At 41.4% G+C, this 22,943-nt stretch overlaps 1 protein-coding gene across 2 annotated transcripts in view; it reads left to right on the plus strand.

Annotated features, from left to right (window-relative positions):
* Positions 1 to 22,943, plus strand: part of MAP2K5 (mitogen-activated protein kinase kinase 5) — a 129,609-nt gene that overhangs the window by 100,442 nt on the left and 6,224 nt on the right. Inside the window, exons 20-21 of one of the 2 annotated variants that reach the window (XM_033070741.2) lie at positions 2,060 to 2,121; positions 5,723 to 5,768. In XM_033070741.2, coding sequence (XP_032926632.1) covers positions 2,060 to 2,121; positions 5,723 to 5,768 — 108 coding nt within the window. Of the gene's footprint in view, positions 1 to 2,018; positions 2,122 to 5,722; positions 5,769 to 22,943 lie in introns of both variants that reach the window. The other variant, XM_033070742.1, reaches the window with a different exon arrangement.

Below are 22,943 nucleotides of genomic sequence, written 5' to 3' on the forward strand. Positions count from 1 at the left end.
CTGGGTCTGTCCCATGAATTTTGTCCCTTCTGGGTCCATCCCATGGATTCTGTACCCAGAGCATTTCCTGCCTGACCCTTTTGGATCCATCCCATTAATTCTGTTTCTGGAGCATTTCCTGCCTGTCCCTTCTGGGTTCATCCATGAGTTTTGTCCCTTTTGGGTCCATCTCATGGATTCTGTCCCTTTTGGGTCCATCCATGAGTTTTGTCCCTTGTGGCTCCCTCCCAGTGACTTCAGGAGGAGCCCAGCAGGTTCTTCTGAGCAGGAGAAAAGGATGGGGAGAGGCAAATCCTGCTGTGCCTGAGCAGGGCTGTCGTTTCCCTCTGGTTTTCCTATTAATACAGATCATTTTCGTGGGCAGTGCTTTGAAGTGGAGAAAGTTTAATTGTGCTGCTGTTCCCTCCACTCCCCAGCACAAACCTTGCCTGGGTTGCTGTCATCTCTAAGTTTGGGGACAATAACCTCTCCCTCACCCTGCCTGAGTTCAAAGAGGATTTGGCCACGTTCTCTCAAGCACTCCTCGCATTCAATAGAAGTCTTTGAAAATTGTCAAGCAATTTTGGCTTCTCCTTTTACTCTTCAGCTACTTCTGATTTAATTGTATTTTCCAGCAGTTTCCAATTGTTGGGATTGGAAACAAAGCCTTAATAAGAGTTCTAGTTAATTTTCTCTCTTGTAATTACCAATCTCATTTTTCTGATAATTGGCCACAGCAATTATATGTATATTTACTAATCACACAGGAGGCTCTGCAGTCGTGTCTATCTGCCACCATTGATAATGGCACACACATTGCAGAGGTGCTTTTATCATCTTCTTTTTTCCACTACATCAAAGCTATTTCCCCGTTCCCCATAATGAATACATGCATGCATTTGACACAGTTGTGTGCTAGAGAAATTGTTTGGCTCCCACCAAATGCTGCACGCTCCGAGTTTCTTGCCTGCAGCGCTGGAAGGTTGTATGTAATGATATATTGCTCATCCAAATGGCCAAAGCACTCCAAAGCACAGTGAGATTAAAATAAGTCATTCCTTTGTTAATTTAAATAGGTGCATGTATCATACTTTGCAGGGTACTTTGTGCAGGGATGTCAGGGAGGAAAAAAGACGCCGAAAGGTATTTTTAATAGCAAATGAGAATAGATGAGAATGGAGTCATTTGCAGCTGCGTGTTTTATGTGGCTCTCTTGTTCCAACTGTAGGTCTAATGAGATGACACTGTTAAAGTACTCTGCAGTGTAATTTCATTACATCCTGAGCTGTTACACCATAAACACAGTGGAGCTCTCCGTCATTCCTGGAAAAACTCCGAAATTCGTAAAGCCCTGCTTTGCAAATGGTGCTGTTGTTTGTTCCCTGCTCCTAAGCTGCTTTTTTTTTTCCCTCTTCTGCTCTCTTTTCCTTTTTTTTTTCTTCCATAAATACTGGCTGGTTGTTTTCTACCACTAGCCTGGTAAATCCTTCTTCTCCTTCTTTTTTTTTTTTGTTTGTTTTGTTTTTTCGCTTTTAAAAAATTTCTTTTTTGCCTTTTAAATCCTGAACAGGCAGCATATGAGGACAGCCTGGAAAATGAATAAGTGTAAATAAACATGAGTGTAAATAAATAGCGAATGCAGTGAGAGAAACAAAGGTCAACACAAGAATAATTTCACAGCTCTTTGTTAATTACAAGACCATTTGTGTGTTACTTAAATAATCATTAATTTCTCATTTACACTTTCCCTACCTTCCTTTTTACCCTGTGGCTATCATTGTCCTTTTTTCACCTCCCCTCAGTGTCTTTCCACATGTTTTTACCCATTGTGTAATACTCATTAGTTGAAATTCAGTGTTTTATAACACATCCTCCAAAGAATTTGTACCTTTATGTCTCAAACCCTGCGTGCCAAAAGAAGAATTTTGGGGTTGTTATTACTTGGGATTTTTTGGTGGTTTTTTTTTTTTTTTGTGTGTGTCGTTTTTGCTGTTATTTTGCTGTTGTTATTTTGATTTCCACCTCAAAAAAAAAAGCAGTTTCCTGCTCCTGACTGCTCCTTGTCTCGCTGCAATCCCAGGAATCGCCGGTGCTTCCAGCCGGGGAGTTCTCGGAGCCATTTGTGCACTTCATCACTCAATGGTGAGCTGGCTCTGCACACAGAAATGATCCATGCCATTAACTCCCAGCTCCCTTCTGCCTCTGCAGCCCTTCCCAGAGCACGGGGGCCGTGGGCAGATGGGGCAGCAAAGCTGAGCAAAGTGCTCAAATTCTCTGGAAATTATGGAAATGTTATTTACACAAAGGGTCGTAAAAGTTCTTGCCTGGGTTGGGTTTTTTTTTGTTGTTATTTTTCCTCTTTTTTCATAATCCTTACATTGAATGTGGGTGCTGAGACTCTGAGAATTCATCTGCCAAACTCGTGTGTAATGTCATTATTTAGGGGTTTTTATAACAAATGTTTTGTGTAAAACCGACTCGGTGTTCACAAGGCCTTGATGAATTCATTGGTTTCTCAGTAAGTAATTTTTACTTTATTTTAAATCTAAAACCACTGGGTATATTTGCTGTCCTTAAAATGGAGCAGTTCATTGGGAACCTTTTAAATTAAAGGGGAACTGGGGAGAAGAGGAGGTTGTAGAATAAAGAATAAAGAATAAAGTTCTTGAGTGAGCAGAGGATACAAATCTGGAGGGTAAGAGACCCTAAAGAACTAAAGTGAAAGGAAAAATCTCTTTTTAACTGCCCCACACCTCCCAAAATCCAAAAATAATTTTAAAATGGGAAGGCATTTATGCACAGAAGAATAAATTAGCTTTTTGTAAAAATATGAAGTGTTGGAGGGAGGAACATCCCCCCTTGCAGGGCTGGGTTGAAGCAGGTGGAGCCACCTGAGTGAGAGCAGGAATCCTGGAATTTTTATCCAGGGATTTATCCCTGTCCTCCCCCAAGCCCCAACCCCACACACCTTGGGCTTTGTGACCCCACAAAAGTGAATTTTGCACAGCTCATCCAGCAGAAATGATCTCAGAGCTCTGCCACGGCGTGTAACAAATACAGGCACCAAAAGCAGGCTGATGAGCAGTTAATTAAAGTAACTAAATAATTAAAGTTTGTGTAACAGAGGCCTCAGTTTGCAGTGCTCTCAGCTTACAAAGACCAAGGGTAGCTGGAGGATGCTGCAGCACAACCCTGGGTGTGGAGCTCCAGCTCCAAAATATCCATGTCTTAAAAAAAAAAAAAAAAAAAAAAAAAAATTACAAAATAAAGAGTGGAGGCAGAGGGAGGGCTAACCTGTGCTAAAATCTCCCCAGATGTCAAGCTGCAGATAAGTGATGGTGGCTAATAGCCTGCCTGTCCCTGGGGATGCAGCTACTTTGGGCTGTCAGATTAGAGCTGCAGCCTCACACAGCTTGTGGGACTTGATTATTTGAGGGGCTCGGAGTTATTTGTAGGAGAAGGTAAATTGTGTCCTTAATATCTCCAATTTACAGCACAGCTCATTTGGTATTTAATATCCTGGTGGTTTATTAGCTGTGCTTTGCAGTGGGGGGAATTACTGCTTAACAAAAAAAAAATAATAATAATAATAAAATAACAAACGAGGAGCTGCTATATCTTATTTAAGCAATCAATTTGGAATAACAGTGCAGGGATGTCAAGTGAGCAGCATCCCAGACTTGGTGCCAGGCCCTCCAGAAAGCCTGGCTGCTTGGAAAAAATCCAAGGAATCCATGGGCAGCTCCTGCTGGTCACCCCTGTGCCACGTTCTCGTGTTCCCTCTCCAGCTCAGCCCAGCTAATTGCACCTGTTGCAGGGAAAACCAGGATTGTTTGCAGGAGAAACACGATCCTGTGAGCAGGTTAATGCTGGGTAATGAACTCTCACCCTGCAGGGGAATGGAAATAAATGGGGGGATGCAGGGAGGAGCCCCAGGGTGTTCAGAGTGGCCTTGGGTTTCCCACCTGTTGGGAGAATTCTTTGTGCTGAGCTGTGGTAAAAATCTCCAGGAAAATGGGAATCAGCTCTGTGTGCCTGCTGGTGTTCAGGGGGGTCTGGATTTCCACACTTTTTGTGGTTATAAACAGTGTGGAGCCCTAAATCCCATGTGGGAAGGCAGAAAATCCCATTAATATTTGGGGACTGTTAGAAGCCCTGTCTCCCATACACTGAAATTCTTCATTCTGTGATGAAAAGGATAAAATTGAATTGAAAAAATGGGACTTAGCTCTCTCTGTGCCTCCTGAGATGACTGAATTTTGGGGATTTCTGTATTTCCACACCTTTCATGGGTACAAAGAGTGTGGAGCCCTAAATCCCAAATGGGAAGGGTGGGAAGGAGTAAAAAAAACCCATTATTTGGGTCCCATTATTTTGGGTTCCCATTATTTTGGGTTCCCATTATTTTGGGTTCCCATTATTTGGGTTCCTGTTATTTGGGTCACATTATTTTGGGTTCCCATTATTTGGTTCCCCAATATTTGGGGACTGTTAGGAGCCCTGTCTCCCATACACTGAAATTCTTCACTCTTTGATGAAAAGGATAAAATATAATTTTAAAAAATGGGAATCAGCTCTGTGTACATCTTTGTGTTCAGGAATTTCTGTATTTCCACACTTTTTGTTGTTATAAATAGTGTGGAGCCCTAAATCCCATGAGGGAATGGTGGGAAGTAGGGAAAAAAAACATTATTTGGGTTCCCATTATTTTGGGTTCCCATTATTTTGGGTTCCCATTATTTGGATTCCCATTATTTAGGTTCCCATTATTTAGGTTCCCATTATTTGGTTCCCCCAATATTTGGGGACTGTTAGGAGCCCTGTCTCCCATATTCTTCACTCTGTGATGAAAAGTATAAAATACAATTTTAAAAAATGGGAATCAGCTCTATGTGCATCCTGGTTTTCAGGGATTTCTGTATTTCCACACTTTCTGTGGTTATAAACAGTGTGGAGCCCTAAATCCCATGAGGGAAGGGTGGGAAGGAGGTAAAAAAAACATTATTTGGGTTCCCATTATTTTGGGTTCCCATTATTCTGGGTTCCCATTATTTGGGGACTGTTAGGAGCCCTGTCTCCCATATTCTTCACTCTGTGATGAGAAGGATAAAATACAATTTTTAAAAATGGGAATCAGCTCTATGTGCCTCCTGGTTTTCAGGAATTTCTGTATTTCCACACTTTCTGTGGTTATAAACAGTGTGGAGCCCTAAATCCCATATGGAAGACTGGGAAGGAAAAAAAACCCCATTATTTAGGTTCCCATTATTTTGGGTTCCCATTATTTGGGTCCCCAATATTTGGGGACTGTTAGGAGCCCTGTCTCCCATACACTGAAATTATTTACTTTGTGATAAAAGGGAAAAAATAGAATTGAAAAAAATGGGACTCAGCTCTCAGTGCCTCCTGGTTTTCAGGAATTTCCATATTTCCACACTTTTTGTTGTTATAAATCCCAAATGGGAAGGCAGAAAATCCCAGTAATATTTTAGTTACTGTCTCCCATCAGCTCCTGTTAAAGTTAAGAAGCACACTGAACTTCTTCACTCTGTGATAACAGAGATAAAATCCAATTCAACATTTCAACACAAGCAATCCAATATTTCAGCCTTTCAAATAAAACAATATTCCCACGTTCCCAATAATTCAATATTGAAATATTTCAAATGAAGCAGTTCAATATTTGAGCATTTCAGATCACCAAGCAGGGGTTCTGACACCAACATTTTGTTTTGTGACACAGCATGAAGAAGCAGCCAAAGGAAAGGCCAGCACCTGAAGATTTAATGGTGAGTGAAACCTCACTTTGGATTTCTCACTGAATATTTTTTTGGTCATTTACATAGAAATTTCTCTATTTTTCCCTGCATTTTTCAGTGTTCTCAGTGTATTTCTCTCTAAACTCTCCCTGCTTGTGCAGCAATTCCATATTTGCACCCTGATCAGAGTTGAATTGTGATCCTGAAGTTGGTGGGGGTTTTACTGTTGTGATTTGGGGGGGTTAATTCAGAACTTTCACAGCCACTTTTAATCAAATCTAAATAATTTTGCTGCTTGATGCACATTTTCTTCCAGTTTGGATGTCCAGGGATTACAGCTTAATGTAGGTCACTCTTTGTCAGCCTGAACCTTCCCAAATGTGAGGATTGAAAACAGGGAGTGGGGTTAAAATATTATTTTAATGAAATGTTTCCACTGATGTTCATGTGGAATTAAATCAGATTGGCTGCAGGAGAAAGAGAAAATTTGGAGAGGTGTGTCCATGGAAGGGTTCTCAGGGTTGGAATCTGAGCTCAGAGCTCACTTCTTGTGCTGATAATTCTTTTTTTTTTGTTTTAATTATTAATTATTTTGTATTTCCACCAATTTATGTGGTCTCACCCCTCTGACTTTTGTCACCTACCTTTAATTTCTAAATGTTCCCTTACTTTCCTTTATGTCCTGTTTGCTGTAACTCGAAAGCTTCTCTAAAATCATCCTGATTGATTTGCTGAGCATGAAATGCACAGAGACAATTGGAACACAGGAATTTTGGGGGGATTTTAACAGGATCAGGACCTGGTGCATCCTCTCATTTCTGGGAGCTGAGAGGAGAACAAACAGGAATTTTTTACTGCAGGAATTCTCTAGTTAAAGGCTAATGCCTGAAAACGCCCAGGGGCAGGGGTCTCCCAACCCAGACCAGTCTGAGCTGAGATCCTGGTTAGGAAAACATTTAAATATTGATTTATTTTAAGGGTTTGAACCTTCAATCTGTTTAATTTCAGAGAGGTGTTTAAACAAGTTTATCAGAGCACTTTAGAGTTTCTCATCCCAAAGGCTGATTTTTAAAAATTTAAAAAAAAATTTTTTTTTATTTTCTAAAATTTTTTGGTCTTTTTTTTTTTATTAACTTTTGATGGCTGGGAAATTCTTGCAGTTAGTCACATCTGAGCAAACTTGGAGCAGGTTCTGGAGCTGCAGCCACGTTCACCTCGAGCTCTGCTCTGCCATGGCTGGGTGGCTCAGCCATAAAAACAATGGAATGGCCTTGCATCAAAACCTCTCCCTCTGCTTGCAAATGCACATTTTGGTGATGCAATAGCCCTGCCACTTATAAATAAAACATCTGCAGGATCACACAGCCCCCCAGAAGTGTGTGTGGGGATGTTTGTGAGCAATAACACCACTCCAGGGTGTAGAGCCATAAAAATGAGGCCAAAGGGTGAGTGCCTGCAGTAGCAGGGAAGTGCACAGATTTATCTTTACAACTACATGCCCTGGAGTGTGCTAGTCCCCTTCAAAGGAGGTGCTTTGTGAAATTATTTGGAAATTCTGGCTCCTCTGGAAAAAAAAAATAAATAAAAAAAGAAGCATTCTTACTTTTTAAATGTTTTAAATGCATTTTCCCCCTCCCCTCTCCTTTTTATTCAGTTAGAAATGAGCTTGCAACAACAAGTAGGAAAATAGGAGCTGCTCACTCCTTTATATTATAGAGGAATTATATATATTATATTATATTATATTATATTATATTATATTATATTATATTATATTATATTATATTATATTAATTGTATTTATTATATTGTATTTATTATATTGTATTTATTATATTGTATTATATTATATTGTATTTTCTATTCTGTTCTATTCTATTCTATTCTATTCTATTCCATTCCATTCCATTCCATTCTTTTCTATTCTATTCCATTCTATTCTATTCTATATTGTATTAATAGAGTCAAGCCCTTTCTATTTTTGCTTTCCCCCAGTCCTCCCAAGGAGCACTTTATTTATAAAATGAATAAGAATAACATCAGCATTATGTGTCTGTGTGCACAGGTACACACAGAATATCTGTGCCTAAATCTGTGTACAGGAATTAATTTATAATTGCTGGAAAATGGGGCCAGGAAAAAAAATAAAATTAAATAAATGTGGCACTGAGTGTCACATTCCTTGAACACAAAAATCCTGGGAAATCCAGAATTTCTCACCACTGCATCCTTGTAATTCCCTGTTCCTGAAACTGCCAGAAATTGTGGTGTAAGGGATGTAAATACTTGAGGATCTGAGGAATTCACAGAGGGATGCAGTGAAACTCTGAATCTTCAAGGTCACCTCAGCACTGATTTAAACCAGAGCAGGATTTCACCTTGTTCATTGAATTTTGTGGGGTTTTTTTTAAATTAAAAGCAGTGTGCCAGCAGTGATGGGAGGTGTCACAGAACCATCCTCACCTTCAGCCAAACCATCATCTTCCTCCCCAGCTGTACTGGAAATCACTGCTGTACTGGAAATCACTGTTTGTGGCCAGTTCAGGGTAATTAAAGACCAAAATCAAAACGAAGGGAGCAGAAGATCAATCTTTTGCTGCTCTGTGATAATCAGATTTAAATGCATCTCAGGACAATACCTGGAGTGCCAGCTTGGCCCCTCTGCTGGAATGCCAGGGCTGCAGCAGGGATGGATTTTTCCTGCCTGTCATGCAAAAAATTCATTTTTTATAAAACCCAGAATGTCCATTTTGTCAGGAGACAGGGACAAACTGAGGCTGGATAAAATTCCTCTTTAAACTCAGGTTTTCATTGATGTCCATGTGCAGGTGGATCAGGCTTTAATTTTTTTTTTTTTATTATTTATTTACTCACTACCCTTTCTCCCATGCAGCCATCTCCAAAACAAGACATCCCACTGGGGTTTTTTTGTATGTAGATAATCAAATCAACTGACTTGTTCCACAGCAAAATAAGGAATTCCACCAAATAATGAGAAAATTCAGGGAAAGGAACAACCTCAGAATTTACCAGTGGTCATCCTCAAGTTACTCTAAAATGCTGCTCTTTCATCTCCAGTTTTCTCTGTTAAGAGGGAACAATTAAATTGAATATATTCTCATATTATCACAGGGAAGACTGAGGGGTGAAAACCTCACCAATTCTTCTGTACAGAGAGATTTTTCCCCTTTTGCACTTGTTTTTTTTTGGCCAGAACCACAAGTTTTCCTGGCTCTGGAGGCAGTGCCTGTTCAGGAGCTGTGCTGTGTCACAAAAGAAATTTTTCTGTATTTTCCTGCATTTTTCAGTGTATTTCTCTCTAATTCCATATTTTCAGCCAAGGGGGGATCCTGAAGTTGGTGGGTGTTTTGCTGTTGTGATTTCCCCTTTTGCACTGTATTTTTTTGGCCAGAACCAGGAGTTTTCCTGCTCAGGAGCTGTGCTGTGTCACATAGGAAATTTCTCTATATTTCCCTGCTTTTTTTCAGTGTATTTCTTTCTAATTCCATATTTGCAACCAAGGCAGAGGAGGAATTGTGATCCTGAAGTTGGTGGGTGTTTTACTGCTGTGATTTCCCCTTTTGCACTATATTTTTTTGGCCAGAACCAGGAGTTTTCCTGCTCAGGAGCTGTGCTGTGTTTTGCTGTTGTTATTTCCCCTTTTGCACTGTATTTTTTTGACCAGAACCAGGAGTTTTCCTGCTCAGGAGCTGTGCTGTGTTACATAGCAAATTTCTCTATATTTTCCTGCATTTTTCAGTGTATTTCTCTCTAATTCCATATTTTCAACCAAGGGGGGATCCTGAAGTTGGTGGGTGTTTTGCTGCTGTGATTTCCCCTTTTGCACTATATTTTTTTGGCCAGAACCAGGAGATTTCCTGCTCAGGAGCTGTGCTGTGTCAAATAAGAAATTTCTCTGTATTTTCCTGCTTTTTTCAGTGTATTTCTCTCTAATTCCACATTTGCAGCCAAGGCAGAGGAGGAATTGTGATCCTGAAGTTGGTGGGTGTTTTGCTGTTGTTATTTCCCCTTTTGCACTATATTTTTTTGGCCAGAACCAGGAGATTTCCTGCTCAGGAGCTGTGCTGTGTTTTGCTGTTGTGATTTCCCCTTTTGCACTATATTTTTTTGGCCAGAACCAGGAGTTTTCCTGCTCAGGAGCTGTGCTGTGTTTTGCTGTTGTGATTTTCCCTTTTGCACTATATTTTTTTTACCAGAACCAGGAGTTTTCCTGCTCAGGAGCTGTGCTGTGGCAGCCCAGGGAAGGTCTCAGCTCCTGCTCATGCCCAGAGTCCAGGGAAGCACGCAGGCTGGGGATGTATTTATGGTATTTTCCTCAAGCTCTCCATTCTAAGCTCTATTTAATGGAATCTATGCATAGTAAGTAATCAGGTCAGAGAGAAGCAACATCCCCTGTTTGAGATCAATCGCTGGCTAATACTTTATCTAGGCCACTTTATTATCTCATGCTGATTCCATTCCCATTCTCCTCCTCCTTTGTAGCGTGCACTTCAGCTGTGCTAAAAGTACGCCTGGCATACATATTAAAAACATATACCCATTCTATCTGTATGTAAATGTGGGAGACACAGCTGGATATTGCAGGAGTTTGATTTACTAATAGTTATTATCTGTTCTAGCTGTTCAGAGGCAGGGAGAGTTGCAGAAAACAAGCTAGCGCAGAAATTGCCTTTATGATATCACTGCCCTGCTTTGGTAATTGTTTAAAATCTCTTCTTTAGCTGCAAGCTCGGCCTTTGCTGCTGCAGGGGTTGTTGGTGCTTTTTTTTTTTTGGGGGGGATTGTTGGAGTCTCTTGGTGAGGTTTGTTTTTTTTTTTAGTGCAGTGTTGAACTCGTCTGTGCTGGTTATGGAAACACCTCTCGGTGTTTGAGTACAGAAATGATATTTGAAAGAGCAAAAGTCAGGAGTGGAGCAGTTGTGCTGTTGTGGAGGCATCAGAGCCTTTAGGATTCCTCAAGGAAAAATTGGATCCAGTCACTTCCTGCACTCCATTACTTCTGCACAGATCTAATGATTTTTTTCTTCAAGTTGGCAAATTTTCAACGTGACCGGGAGCTTTTTTCCTTTTTAAATTTTAAATGACTAACCCTTCTTATGTTGACATTTTATTATTTTAAACATTGTGTGATAAATCATCTGTGTCAAAGCCATGCTGGAAAACCTGTTCTCCTTTGGTATTTTATTTATTTTAATGCCTAATGCAGTTTTGAAATTTCCCATTCCTATGCATCCAGCAATCCCTTTCTCCATTCCAGGAATGGCTCTAGACCAGGGATCCTGATTTTTTTGGCTATAATTGTTGGGGGTTTTTTTTTTGTTTTTTTTCTAGAGAAACAGTTAGTTTGTGTATTTAAATGTCTTGAGACACTTGTCAAAATGTTAGAGACTCTCAAAAATGGATTCTGGCTGCCTGTTCTCACATCTCCAACAAGTACAGCAAGGAAATTAAAAATGTGAGGCTTTTAAGTAGCTGGATTTTAAGTAGTTATATTTTATTTTATTTATATTTTAGAGGGTCTGCACAGTAGCTAAACATAGTTGCAGTTCACTGTGTAAAACCCCTGGTTTCAGCTCCCAGGAAACACTTTCATGGTTTAAACAAACAAATGGAGGATCAGCATAATCCTGCCTGGATTTTCATCTAAACCCCCAGAATAAAGCCAATAAAACACTGGTGCTTGGGTTTGTCAATAAAAGGGCATTCCCCCAGTGATGTCACTGAGTAGCCAGGGCTGGGCTTTGGGTGATGATGATTTTTGGGATAGATTTTTGTGTTTCCTTTTCACAAACACACCCCAGAGATGCTGTGAGATCAGCTTGGCCATCCCTGGTTGTTTGGGATGTTTGGGCATCGTTGCTGAATCCCAGCAAACCAAGAATTTTCCCTCTCTGGCTACTCTTTAAAATGGCAGGATCTCCCATCAGGGATGATAAAATTGTGCTTGGAGCTGTGATGAATGGCTTTGTTTGAGATGTTCAGCCTCTCCTCTGCCCCAGTTATTCACTCCACGACAAGGGGAAGTTCTGACAGACACCAGACACGTGCAGGTGTGAAGGAAAGGGCTCTCTCCTGCTTCCTCAAGGAAAAAAAAAGCACAGAGCCAAGTATTTGAGCTGTTGTAAATCTAGAATTGTTCAGGTTGGAAAAGGTTTTTCAGGATCATCCAGTTCAACCATGAAATGTATGTGATAAATAATAAACTGGGTCTTCAGGCTCTCAGTTCAGACATGGAGTTCTGGATCAAATCCTGGAAGACAAACCAAAATTTATATTGAGGTAAGGATTTCACAGCAGGGCTCAGGATGCTCCTGTCCTGGGTCTCCATTATCTTCCTTGCTCAAGGTGGCTTAAGAGGAAAAAAATCTGTGTTTCTTCAGGTGACAGCATTGGTGAAAGTGGGAAATTTTAAAAAAAAAAGGAGGGGGGGAATGCCATCTCTGTCCTTGAGGGTGTGAGTTCTTCTTTGCCACTTGAGAAATCAGCTCTGGGAATGGAGAAATCCATTCTATCAGTGTCACTAAACCCAGGCATCACCCGAGGGCAGGATGGTGACAAGGTTAAGGGCTGAGCTCAAATTCTCTGCACCCATTGCTGTGGGATCACCCAACTCTTCCAGCAAACTGGAAAATCTGAATTTCCCCTCCTGACCTGCCCTAGAGCTGCACAGAATCCCAGCCCTGCCAGTGAAATGTGGAAAGGAATAACTAACTCCACTTGGCTCAAAGAGGTGTTGAAAATCTAAGGAAATTGGACAAAAACGAACTGGCAACAGCTTAGAGGGATCCAGTTCATATTTTTTGGTTACTTGAGTCTCCTGGGCTTTGCAGTTTAATTTGAGCAAATGTTTCATTTGGCACTGCTGGTTGTTCAGTAGTTCTCCAGGCACAGGGACAAATATTTACATCTCACTCATTTTGGTAGCAGAATTGCAAATCTTTCAATTACTGGATATTAAGAAGTCGTGAATTTGCTTTGTTGATATTTTATGTCAGCTGTCTTCTGTACGTATTTATTTGGAAAAACTGAGGAAAACAAATCTGTTAGCAGCTCCAAAATAAGACCCATATCTTTAAACCCCAGAATCCTGTCCTTTCCATTCATTCCAAATTCATCAAGGAATTCACTCTAACAGGCAACTGTTGAAATCCACGTACGGTTTTTATTTGTGTGATGAAATTGGTATTTTAAATGTATTCAGGCACTCTGCATGCATTAAAATGGCAGTACCAGCTACATGTGGGTCTCTAGTCCAATTAGCACCTCAGGACACTCCTGCAGTATTAAATAAGAGTAATAATTGCCTATGAATAAGCAGAGTATAAAGCAGGAGATAGAGATATGGCTTCTTAGTGACCTGTGTGCATTATGCCTCAAATCCCTTAATCAGATTTGTGCCGCTTGATTCTTCCATCCGCAGAAATTCAGCTGGAGGATCAGGGCCTAAAGTAGTAAAAAATCAATTAATACGACTTTCTAATTTGTGCAGTTGACAAAAAAAAAAAAAAAAAAGAAAGAAAAATGAAAAAAAAAAACCCGCATATAAATAGGAGACATTTTTCTCCTGAAGAGGGGCCGTGCTGAAAGATTTTTTAATTGGATTTTCATTGTGATTGACAGCGCTTGATTATGACAGTAACTTTATTTGGCTGGACTGTTAGAGCCCCCTTGTTCAGGGTGGTTTTTTCCTTTTTTTCCCCATCAAAGAGCTTTTTTTTCTCGGTGCCATTCCCGGCGGAGTTTGTGAAAGAGCCTTTTAGCACCTTTGTCGCCGCCATCCCTGGTGACGATTGGGCCCAGCTGCTCGCGGGTGGCAAAATGCTCCTCTCAACAAAGAGAAATCTCCCTCGAATCCATAATTTTAAGAGCTCCAGAAACCTGTTGAGGATTAGAAGTAGCTTTAGATGTGAAATGAGTGTTAAGTATTAGTAATCGGGAGATTAGGGCCCCGGGGACAACGGGAGATAAACAACCGCAATTAAGGCAAATCTGCCAGAGTAAACAAAATTGAGCAGAAACAGATGCCCTCACCATTTTGGGGGATTGATTGGAGGGCACCGAGGAATCGATTTTTGTCTTGTTTACACTTCCAAACCCCGGTGATAAACTAAGGCTAAATATTTCATAGCGCCTGATTTTAGTTAATTTTTCTCGGCTCCTCACAGTGACCAGGCCCGGCCTTCACAGGGAGCAGCTAATTGCCTATGAAGGGCCCCTGTGTTTAAATGGGCTTGACAGGAATTTAAATTTTCTTTCAATCAACCTCTGTGCTCACAGCCTGCTCCAGTTTCTAATTTTTAAATTAAACATGATTTCTTTTTTATTTATTTTCGAGGGGTGGGGGGGGATTTTTTTCTTTTTTTTTTTTTTTTTTGAAGCCGCGGCCTCCCATCCAGAGCCGCGCTCCCAGGACTGGGAACACTCAAATTTATTCAGTCTGAAACATCAAAATCCAGCCAGGAAAAAGTCCCTTGTCCCATAAATGTTCATTTTCCTGCTCGGATTTGATGGGAGAGGTTTGGGGGAACGCTCAGCTGGTGTAAATGGGGCTGGGGAGAGCCAGGTTTCCACCAGGAAAAGCTCCCTTAAATTTAGATTAAAATACAGCTCTGAGCGTGGAAATGGTGGTGGTGGCCTCGGTCGTTGTGCAGTGACCTTGGGAGAGATTCAAAGGAATTTATTTTTTTTTCCCCAAGCCAACTAGTGGTGATATATTTTGCCTTCTCTGTGTTTTCAGCAGAGCTCTGTGCTTTTATTCCAGCGCGGTTTCATACCTGAGCTTTCTCTGCTCCTCAGACGAGGGCATTTGGCAGCACCTTCACCTCAGTCATTTAATACTTTATTTAGCCCCTTTACAAATGTTTTATTTAGTCCCTTTACAAATACTTTATTGAGTCCCTTTACAAAGGCTGGCAGACACAGGGATGTTATTTTGCACTCCGTGCAGGCAGCACGTAGCCATGGAATGCAGGATGATCGTCGTGGTACTTTTAAAAACAACTTGTTCATTTGCAGAAACTTCATCACAAAAATGCTAACGAAGTACGAGCTGTTTCATTCTCCCTTTTTGCTTCCAGCCACATCATTTTCAGGGTTTTTTTTTTTACTTTTGTTAATTGTTGTTATTTGTGTGTGCATGCACACAGCGTTTTCTTCTCCGAGGTTTGGGTGAAAAACATTTAGGAGATTGTTTCAGTTTACTTCAGCTTAGTAATTTGCTTAGCACATTTTTTTTTTTTCCCAGTATAAAAACTTGGGGAAAACAGTTGTTTTCTTCACCCTTCTCCCCCAGTGTAGGGGAACACTTAGTCCTCATTTGGAGGTGCTGTAGGGAACATTGAGTCCTCCATTTGAAGGAAATACTGTGGGGAACATTTAATCCTTGTTTGATGGAAATTCTGTATCAGTTTTTAATTCCTGATGAGCTGTTTGGTGTCAGTGAGCCCATTCCTGTGCTGGAGCTGGGGACACTCCTGCAGGTGCAGCTCAGGTGATTCTGGTGTGAATCTCTGCTCTTTCTGAGCCCCCCACTCCTTCATTCTCATCACAGCCACGTCTTGAAGCTCACACATTGAATCGATTTCAAATGAAAGCCCAGCAGAAGAGGAGCTCCAGGCACAACACCTAATGAGCTCCAGCCACTAATGGGCACTGAGGCCACAAACCAGACCAGAGCTGGGCAAAAGTCAAACCTCTCCCATCCCTGAAATGTTGCACCGAGCGTTTCACTGAGCTGAGCTGCTTCTGTTGTCGACAGCTTGCTAATGTTGACAGACTCCATCAGCCTTGGGCCACTCTCCCCATTCCTCCTCTGCAGCTCTTCTTAACCTCAGCAGCACTTGCAGAAGTAAACTCCAATTAGATTTCGCTTGCTTTAGTTTGTTTTAAGAGTCATAACACAAAAACTGAAGTACCTTTGGTGGGAGCTCGTTTGGAGCTGAGCAGCGCCAGGAATGCCAAGGACAGTTACTGGTTTAACAGCAAATATCAAAAGCAAAACTGCTGTTGAAAGAATGATCTGCAGATGGGCAAATAGATTCCTCTGTGCCACAGCCAAACCCTAAACTCTGCAGTGAATTTCAGACCAGTCTTTGCCACAGGAAGGGAACAAATAACAAACCCAGGGTCCTGCAGGAGGAGAGGTTCAGTGGTTTGAAGTCAGGACCACATTGTGGAGCAGAGCTGCTCTGGTTCCTGCTGCTCTGACCTGAAAAATTCCCTCTTGACCCTTTGTCTGGTGAGGAGTTGCCAGCTTGGACAAGTGAGGTCTCTGAGATCTGGTTTGGGGTCACCAGCTGTCCAAAGCTTGGAAAAATAAAGCTTTAATCATAAGGAAGAATCTGTAATGCTGTTTAAAAATGGAAATTCAGGTGAGGTGTGGAGCTCTTCAGGTTAAGGTGTTGAGGTCGAAGTTAAGTTGTTCTTCCTCTTGGTCCATCCATCATCCATCCATCCTGGGGACTGTTGTTATTTGAAGAAAAATTCTGCAAATTGCAGGAGAGTTTTGGTGCCTCAACAAAACTAAGCCAGCTGAAAATCGCTTGCAAAGAAATTGGTCATATAAAAAGGAAAAATGCATTGGTGAAAGTCAATCTACAAATAGATAAATAATAGGGGGAAAAGTACTTCTCAAAAAAAAAAAAAAAAAGGAAGAAATGTAACCCCAAGGCTTCAGTGCTTAGCTGTGTTACCCATTTTTGGTTTGTATCATCTTTTCACTGTCTCCCATATCATCAGAGGGATAAATTCATTAGTGTGCTAATCTAGGTAGCCATAGTTCTAAGGCTGACCTAGGCTAATCTGCCTTTGCAATTTCAAGAACTATGTCTGACTCCTCTGAAAGTAACCTTAAATTGTAGTCTTGTAAGAATTCCAGAGCTGTATCCTTCACTCCTTCTCCTAATGAGGTTATGACCAAATGCTCATTATAATTGCTTTAGACTCCTTTTAATTTTCAAGCTTATTAATCATAAGAAGAGTTATTTAAAATTGCATAAATTAATCTTAGATTAAAAGCCCATCAAAGCCTCGAAACAATTAAGAATAAGTAGGATTTCCCTGGGGCAGCAAGTTTTATTTTAATAGTGTAGTCAGGTGGATATCAGAACATTGAAGTATGGTAGTGATTAATGTATGCAAAATTTAAATGAGAGTTTTTAAATGGCAAATCTAAATCACATATTGACCTAACTGTAGGCTTTAACTGCATTGTCTGTCATATATTTAAACTGTTTAGTAATCAACATTTTAATTACAGTGTATGTTAGGGAGGCCATACAACAAACAAAAGTCTCCACTCCCCGAGTGGAGCTGCTCAGCAGGCTGGGAAGGAGCAGAAATCCCAGGAAAAGAATCAGACTCGGTTTTCTGTGGGGATGTGTGGCCTGGAACAGAGAGCAGGCAGAGCAAAAGGAATAAAATAGGAATTTATTGAAAGGATGCACCTTGGGCAGTGCAAGGCCTGGATGGGGATGTACCCAAATCAAATCCCAGAGGGATCCTGGTCATGAGTTTTACACTTTTATAAGTTTTGGTTCATTCACACATTGGGGTCAATTATCCAAGCACAGCCCCAGCTATGAGGTCTCAGCCCCCAGTTTGCCCCTTTCCCTCCCATTGCTTCTGCTTTTTGGGTCCTTGATTCTCCACCTGGGAAAGGATTTTTTTTTGTCTAACTCCCCTATGAAGAGAACTTACTAATATGAAGTTTCAGAGGAGCAGCAGAAATTCTGAAAAATCTAAAAGCTGAAACCCAAGGCATCAGCTGTATTCTTGTTCATCTCCACCCAGAAAACGCTCAAGGTTGTGCTCAAGGTTGTGCTTGGAGCAGCCTGGGCTGGTGAAGCTGTCCCTGCCCAGGCCAGGGTGGGACAGGCTGGGTTATAAGCTCCTTCCAGCCCATGTTTTGGGGTGCCATGGTTCTGTGGTTCTGTGATTTCCTGCCCTGCTCTGGGGTTACTCTGGGTTTGCTGGAGCCTGTCTGGCACAGCCAGCACAGTCCTTGCCCTCAATAATCTGAGGACAGGAACAGGAGGCAGAACTGGGCCAGCAAACACTCGCTCCCAGATCAAGCTGAGCCTTGCCAGTCCCAAGGAGGAGCTGGAGTTTTAGGGTTAAGCTCAGGCTGTGATCTGCAGTCCCATTTGGAAGAGACAAGGAGGCTGCAGCTGACCTTGCTGGGGACACTGGGGACACTCTTGGCAGACACACACACTGAGCCTCACAGTCCCTGCTGTTCCAAGCACTTCAGGTGCTCACACTTTGCTTAAAAGGCTTTAAAAAAAAAAAAATCCCAAATTTTCCAAAGGAAAACAAGAGATGGAGCAGCTGGATCCCACTTGACCAGTGTCTTGCAGGGTCCTTTCAGCTCTGGATGCATTCTGGCTCTCTGTGGGTTAAGCTGTGCTCATCCTGCAGAGCTTTTACCCCACTCAAGCCTCAGAAGCTGCGTGGAGCATCCCCTGAGGATGTCCTGCCACCTTCTGTGCCTGTGAATTAACAATGTTTTGGGAGTCTGCAGTGAGAGAATTGGCCTGAGGATTCCTTGCTGCTATTCCTGGCTGTGGGAGCCGCAGTTGGATACTGTGGGTAGCTGGCACAGATAATTAGAGCAGCTTTTAGTGTGGCTTGTCCTTGGAGGCAGCAGCTCGAGATGGAAAATCCAGCACTGGAGGCAGGGGTGGAGTGATGAAATCCTGACACGTGCTGAGGTCACTGCAGGGGAATCTGGGGTCAGTTTGGGGTGGTTTGGGTTACTCAGCTCTTTGTGTTCCCTGGAATTCTGGAGTTTTATTTGGGTTATTCAGCACTTGGTGTTTGCAAGAGCCCTGGAATTTTATTTGGGTTATTCAGCACTTGGTGTTTCCAGGAGTCCTGGAAAGCTGTTTGGGTTATTCAGTTCTTTGTGTTCCCTGGAATTCTGGAGTTTTGTTTGGGTTACTCAGCTCCTTGTGTTTCCTGGAATTCTGTTTGGATTATTCAGCTCTTTGTGTTCCCTGGAATTCTGGAGTTTTATTTGGGTTATTCAGCTCTTGGTGTTTGCAGGAGTCCTGGAATTTTGTTTGGGTTATTCAGCACTTGGTGTTTCCTGGAATTCTGGAGTTCTGTTTGGGTTACTCAGCTGTCTGTGTTTCCTGGAATTCTGTTTGGGTTATTCAGCTCTTGGTGTTTCCAGGAGTCCTGGAATTTTGTTTGGGTTATTCAGCACTTGGTATTTCCTGGAATTCTGGAATTTTGTTTGGGTTACTCAGCTCCTTGTGTTTCCTGGAATTCTGTTTGGGTTATTCAGCTCTTTGTGTTCCCTGGAATTCTGGAATTTTATTTGGGTTACTCAGCTCTTGGTGTTTGCAGGAGTCCTGGAATTTTATTTGGGTTACTCAGCTCTCTTTGTTTCCTGGAATTCTGGAATTCTGTTTGGGTTACTCAGCTCTCTGTGTTTCCTGGAATTCTGTTTGGATTACTCAGCACTTGGTGTTTCCAGCAGTCCTGGGAAGCTGGTGTATCTCCAGAGCTTTGTGTTTGTCCTGTTGGAGGTCAGGTTTGTCTCCCATCAGACATGAGGATTTCCCCTGCAATCCATGCCCTGAGTGAATTCCAGGAGCTGTGAGCAGCACAGACACCTCAGCAGCCGTGGGAGGAGCAGCTGGGATGTGCTGTTGGACATCCAGCTTGGAATTTTTTGGGAATTGGAGGGATGAGCTGCCAGCCAGGCTTTCCTGATTTAACATTTGCTCTGTGGCTTTCCTTTGAGCAGAGCACCTGCCCTGGGAGCAGCAGGAATTTGGTGGTTTGCTCACATTTCTCATGGAATTAGTGCTGGGATTCTGCTCAGGTGGAAAACAGATTCCAGCAGAGAGGTGAGAGGATGCTCTTCCCATCCCCAGCTCCTACTGCCAGGCAGGAATTAGGGAATGGCAGGGTTTCCACTTTTAGTCTTACCAAAGGAAAAGCTGCATCTGATGCATTCAGAGCATGCCACCACCACCCAAAAAACTGCTGCACCTTCCTCACCCCCCCTTTAAAAGAATTCCACCAAAAACCTTCAGGTCAAGCAGGGACTGAGCTTCTCTCCAAGCAGCCTGAATCCAGCTATAATATTTCTTTTCCTCACCCCTCTTCTTTAAAATAATTTCACCAAAAACCTGCAAGTGCAGCAGGGACTGAGCTCCCCTCCAAGCCTGCAGCAAGCTGGAATATTTCTTTTCCTCACCCCCCACTTTAAAAGAATTCCACCAAAAACCTGCAGGTCAAGCAGACACTGAGCTCCCCTCCAAGCAGCCTGAATCCAGCTGGAATATTTATTTTCTTCACCCCCTCTTTAAAAGAATTTCCCCAAAAACCTGCAAGTGCAGCAGGGAGTGAGCTCCCCTCCAAGCAGCCTGAATCCAGGTGTAATATTTATTTTCTTCACCCCCACTTAAAAAAAATCCCACAAAAACCTGCAAGTGCAGCAGGGCCTGAGCTCCCCTCCAAGCCTGCAGCCAGCTGGAATATTTATTTTCCTCACCCCTCATTTTAAAATAATTTCACCAAAAACCTGCAAGTGCAGCAGGGACTGAGTTCCCCTCCAACCAGCCTGAATCCAAGTGTGATATTTATTTTCCTCACCCCCCTTCTTTAAAAGAATTCCACCAAAAACCTGCAAGTCAAGCAGGGAGTGAACTCCCCTCCAAGCAGCCTGCAGCCAGCTGGAATATTTATTTTCTTCACCCCCTCTTTTAAAAATAATTTCCCCAAAAACCTGCAAGTGAAGCAGGGAGCAAGCTCCCCTCAAAGTAGCCTGAATCCAGGTGTAATATTTATTTTCTTCACCCCCACTTAAAAAAAATCCCACAAAACCCTGCAAGTGCAGCAGGGCCTGAGCTCCCCTCCATGCTGCAGCCAGCTGGAATATTTATTTTCTCTGTTTGTCTGAGGCTGTGCTTTCCTGCACACTGTCCTGATGGAGCCCTGCCCAGCCAGCGTGCAATGCCCCCAGCCCTAATGTGCCATTAATGATAGGTTAATGTACAGTAAAATGTTTTTTGGACTCTGGGTTCATTACACTTCTGAGTGCAAGGTCCTTGTGCAGAGAGCCCAAGGTCCTATTGCATTATATCATGCAATAAAAATACCCTTTTCATATCACACACTAATAAACTGTATTTGAAATGCTGGCTGAGGGCATGGCCATTGTCTTCATAGGCTGGGCTGCAACAGTTGGGCTCTTTTTTATTTTTATTTTTTTGTGTGTTGAGTTGGAATTTTATTTATTTTTTTATTTTTAAGTAGAATGCAGAATTTGTCTGTGCTGCTTGGTAATGAATGGAGAAAGAAATGTGCAAAAAAAAGGTGGCACCAATGCAGTGCCTCTCATTCCCCAACCTGCCTGGCATGAGCAGGAGGAATTTTCTGATCATTTTTCTCCCCAATCAGCCTCTCACTGTCCCAGAGGGGAAAAAAAATCCAAGGAGATGTTGTGGGTTAAATCTGAGTGATATTGGGATTTCCTGTCCTCACCCCTGCCATGGTCTGTGCCCCAGGGGACACCACCCTGGGAGGAAAATCTCATTTTTTGGTGATTTTCAAGGAAATTGGGGCTGGTCACTGCCAGGATTGTGGATTTTGTTTTGTTTTTTGGATTTTTTTTATTTTATTTTTTGGTTTTTTTTGGTTGGGATTAAATGGTATTTTTAGTTTGGATTCAGATGTTGATTCATTTTTATTTATTATTTATATTACAGTGAGTTTTATAGTGTTTTAAGTTAACAAGTTTAAAATTGAAATATATTTTAGTAAGGTTTTTAAGGGTTAATTGTTTTATTAAGAAAAGTTATTTAAATTATTTTTAACTTAGTAAGTAACTATTTATGATCCTCAGTAAGAATATTTTTATTTAATTAAACAAGATTACTTAGATTTAAGAAGAAGGTGAAAAAGACTAAAACCTCCATTTTCTATATATATATTACTATATTCTAAACCCTTCAATTCTAAGTTTTAAATTTTAATTTAAATGTTAAGTTTACACACTTCTGTTCAAACTGCCCAGCTCTACCATTGAGTTTTGGGAGTTTTCTCCATGAGCTCAGGACAAAAGTTGTGTTTTCCTGGGGGTCAGTTCCTGCCAGCACAGAAAGTTTCAAATTCTCAATTTCCAGGGTCCCACCAAGTGCCAACCATGGAAAAGGAAAATGGGAAAATGGGAAAATTCCCCTCTTGGGCCCTGCTCTGCAAACACAACATTGGAATTTGGTTTTATTTTAGAGGATTTCCTTGGTGCTCTGCAAACATCAACATTTTAATTTATTTTTATTTTAGAGGGATCCTTTTTTGTGGGAGACTCTCCTTGGTGCTCTGCAAACACAACATTTGAATTTATTTTTGTTTTAGAGGATCCTGTTTGTGGGAGATCCTGAATCTCTGCAAACACCAAGATTTTATTTTATTTTTATTTTATTTTTATTTTAGAGGATCCATTTTCATGGGAGAGACTCTCCTGAACCTCTACAAGCACCAACATTTTAATTTATTTTTATTTTAGAGGATCCTGTTTGTGGGAGATCCTGAAATTCTGAAAACACCAACATTTTAATTTTTTTTTTATTTTAGAGGGATCCTTTTTTGTGGGAGACTCTCCTTGGTGCTCTGCAAACACAGTATTTGAATTTATTTTTGTTTCAGAGGATCCATTTTTGTGGGAGAGACTCTCCTGAACCTCTACAAGCACCAACATTTCAATTTATTTTTATTTTAGAGATCCTGTTTGTGGGAGATCCTGAAGCTCTACAAGCACCAACTTTTTAATTTATTTATTTTAGATGATTCTTTTTTGTAGAGCGATCCTGGAGCTCTACAAACATCAACATTTTATTTTTTTTTATTTTAGAGGGTCCTTTTTTGTGGGAGATCCTGAACGTCTACAAGCACCAATATTTTTTTATATTTTATTTTAGAGGATCCATTTTTGTTGGAGAGGTTCTCCTTGATGCTCTGCAAACACAGCATTTTAATTTATTTTTATTTTAGAGGATCCTTTTTTGTGGGAGAGGCTCTCCTGAAGCTGCTCCCTGGGAGTGAAGTTGTTACCTGCTGAGCTGAAGGGATTTGGGGCTCTGGGTGATGATTTTTGTATTTGAATTTTGGATTTTGAGGCTCTAGGTGATGATTTTGTATTTATATTTTGGATTTGAGGTTCTGGGTGAT

The sequence above is a fragment of the Catharus ustulatus genome, chromosome 12 (assembly GCF_009819885.2).
Source record: "Catharus ustulatus isolate bCatUst1 chromosome 12, bCatUst1.pri.v2, whole genome shotgun sequence".
Lineage (NCBI taxonomy): Eukaryota > Metazoa > Chordata > Aves > Passeriformes > Turdidae > Catharus > Catharus ustulatus.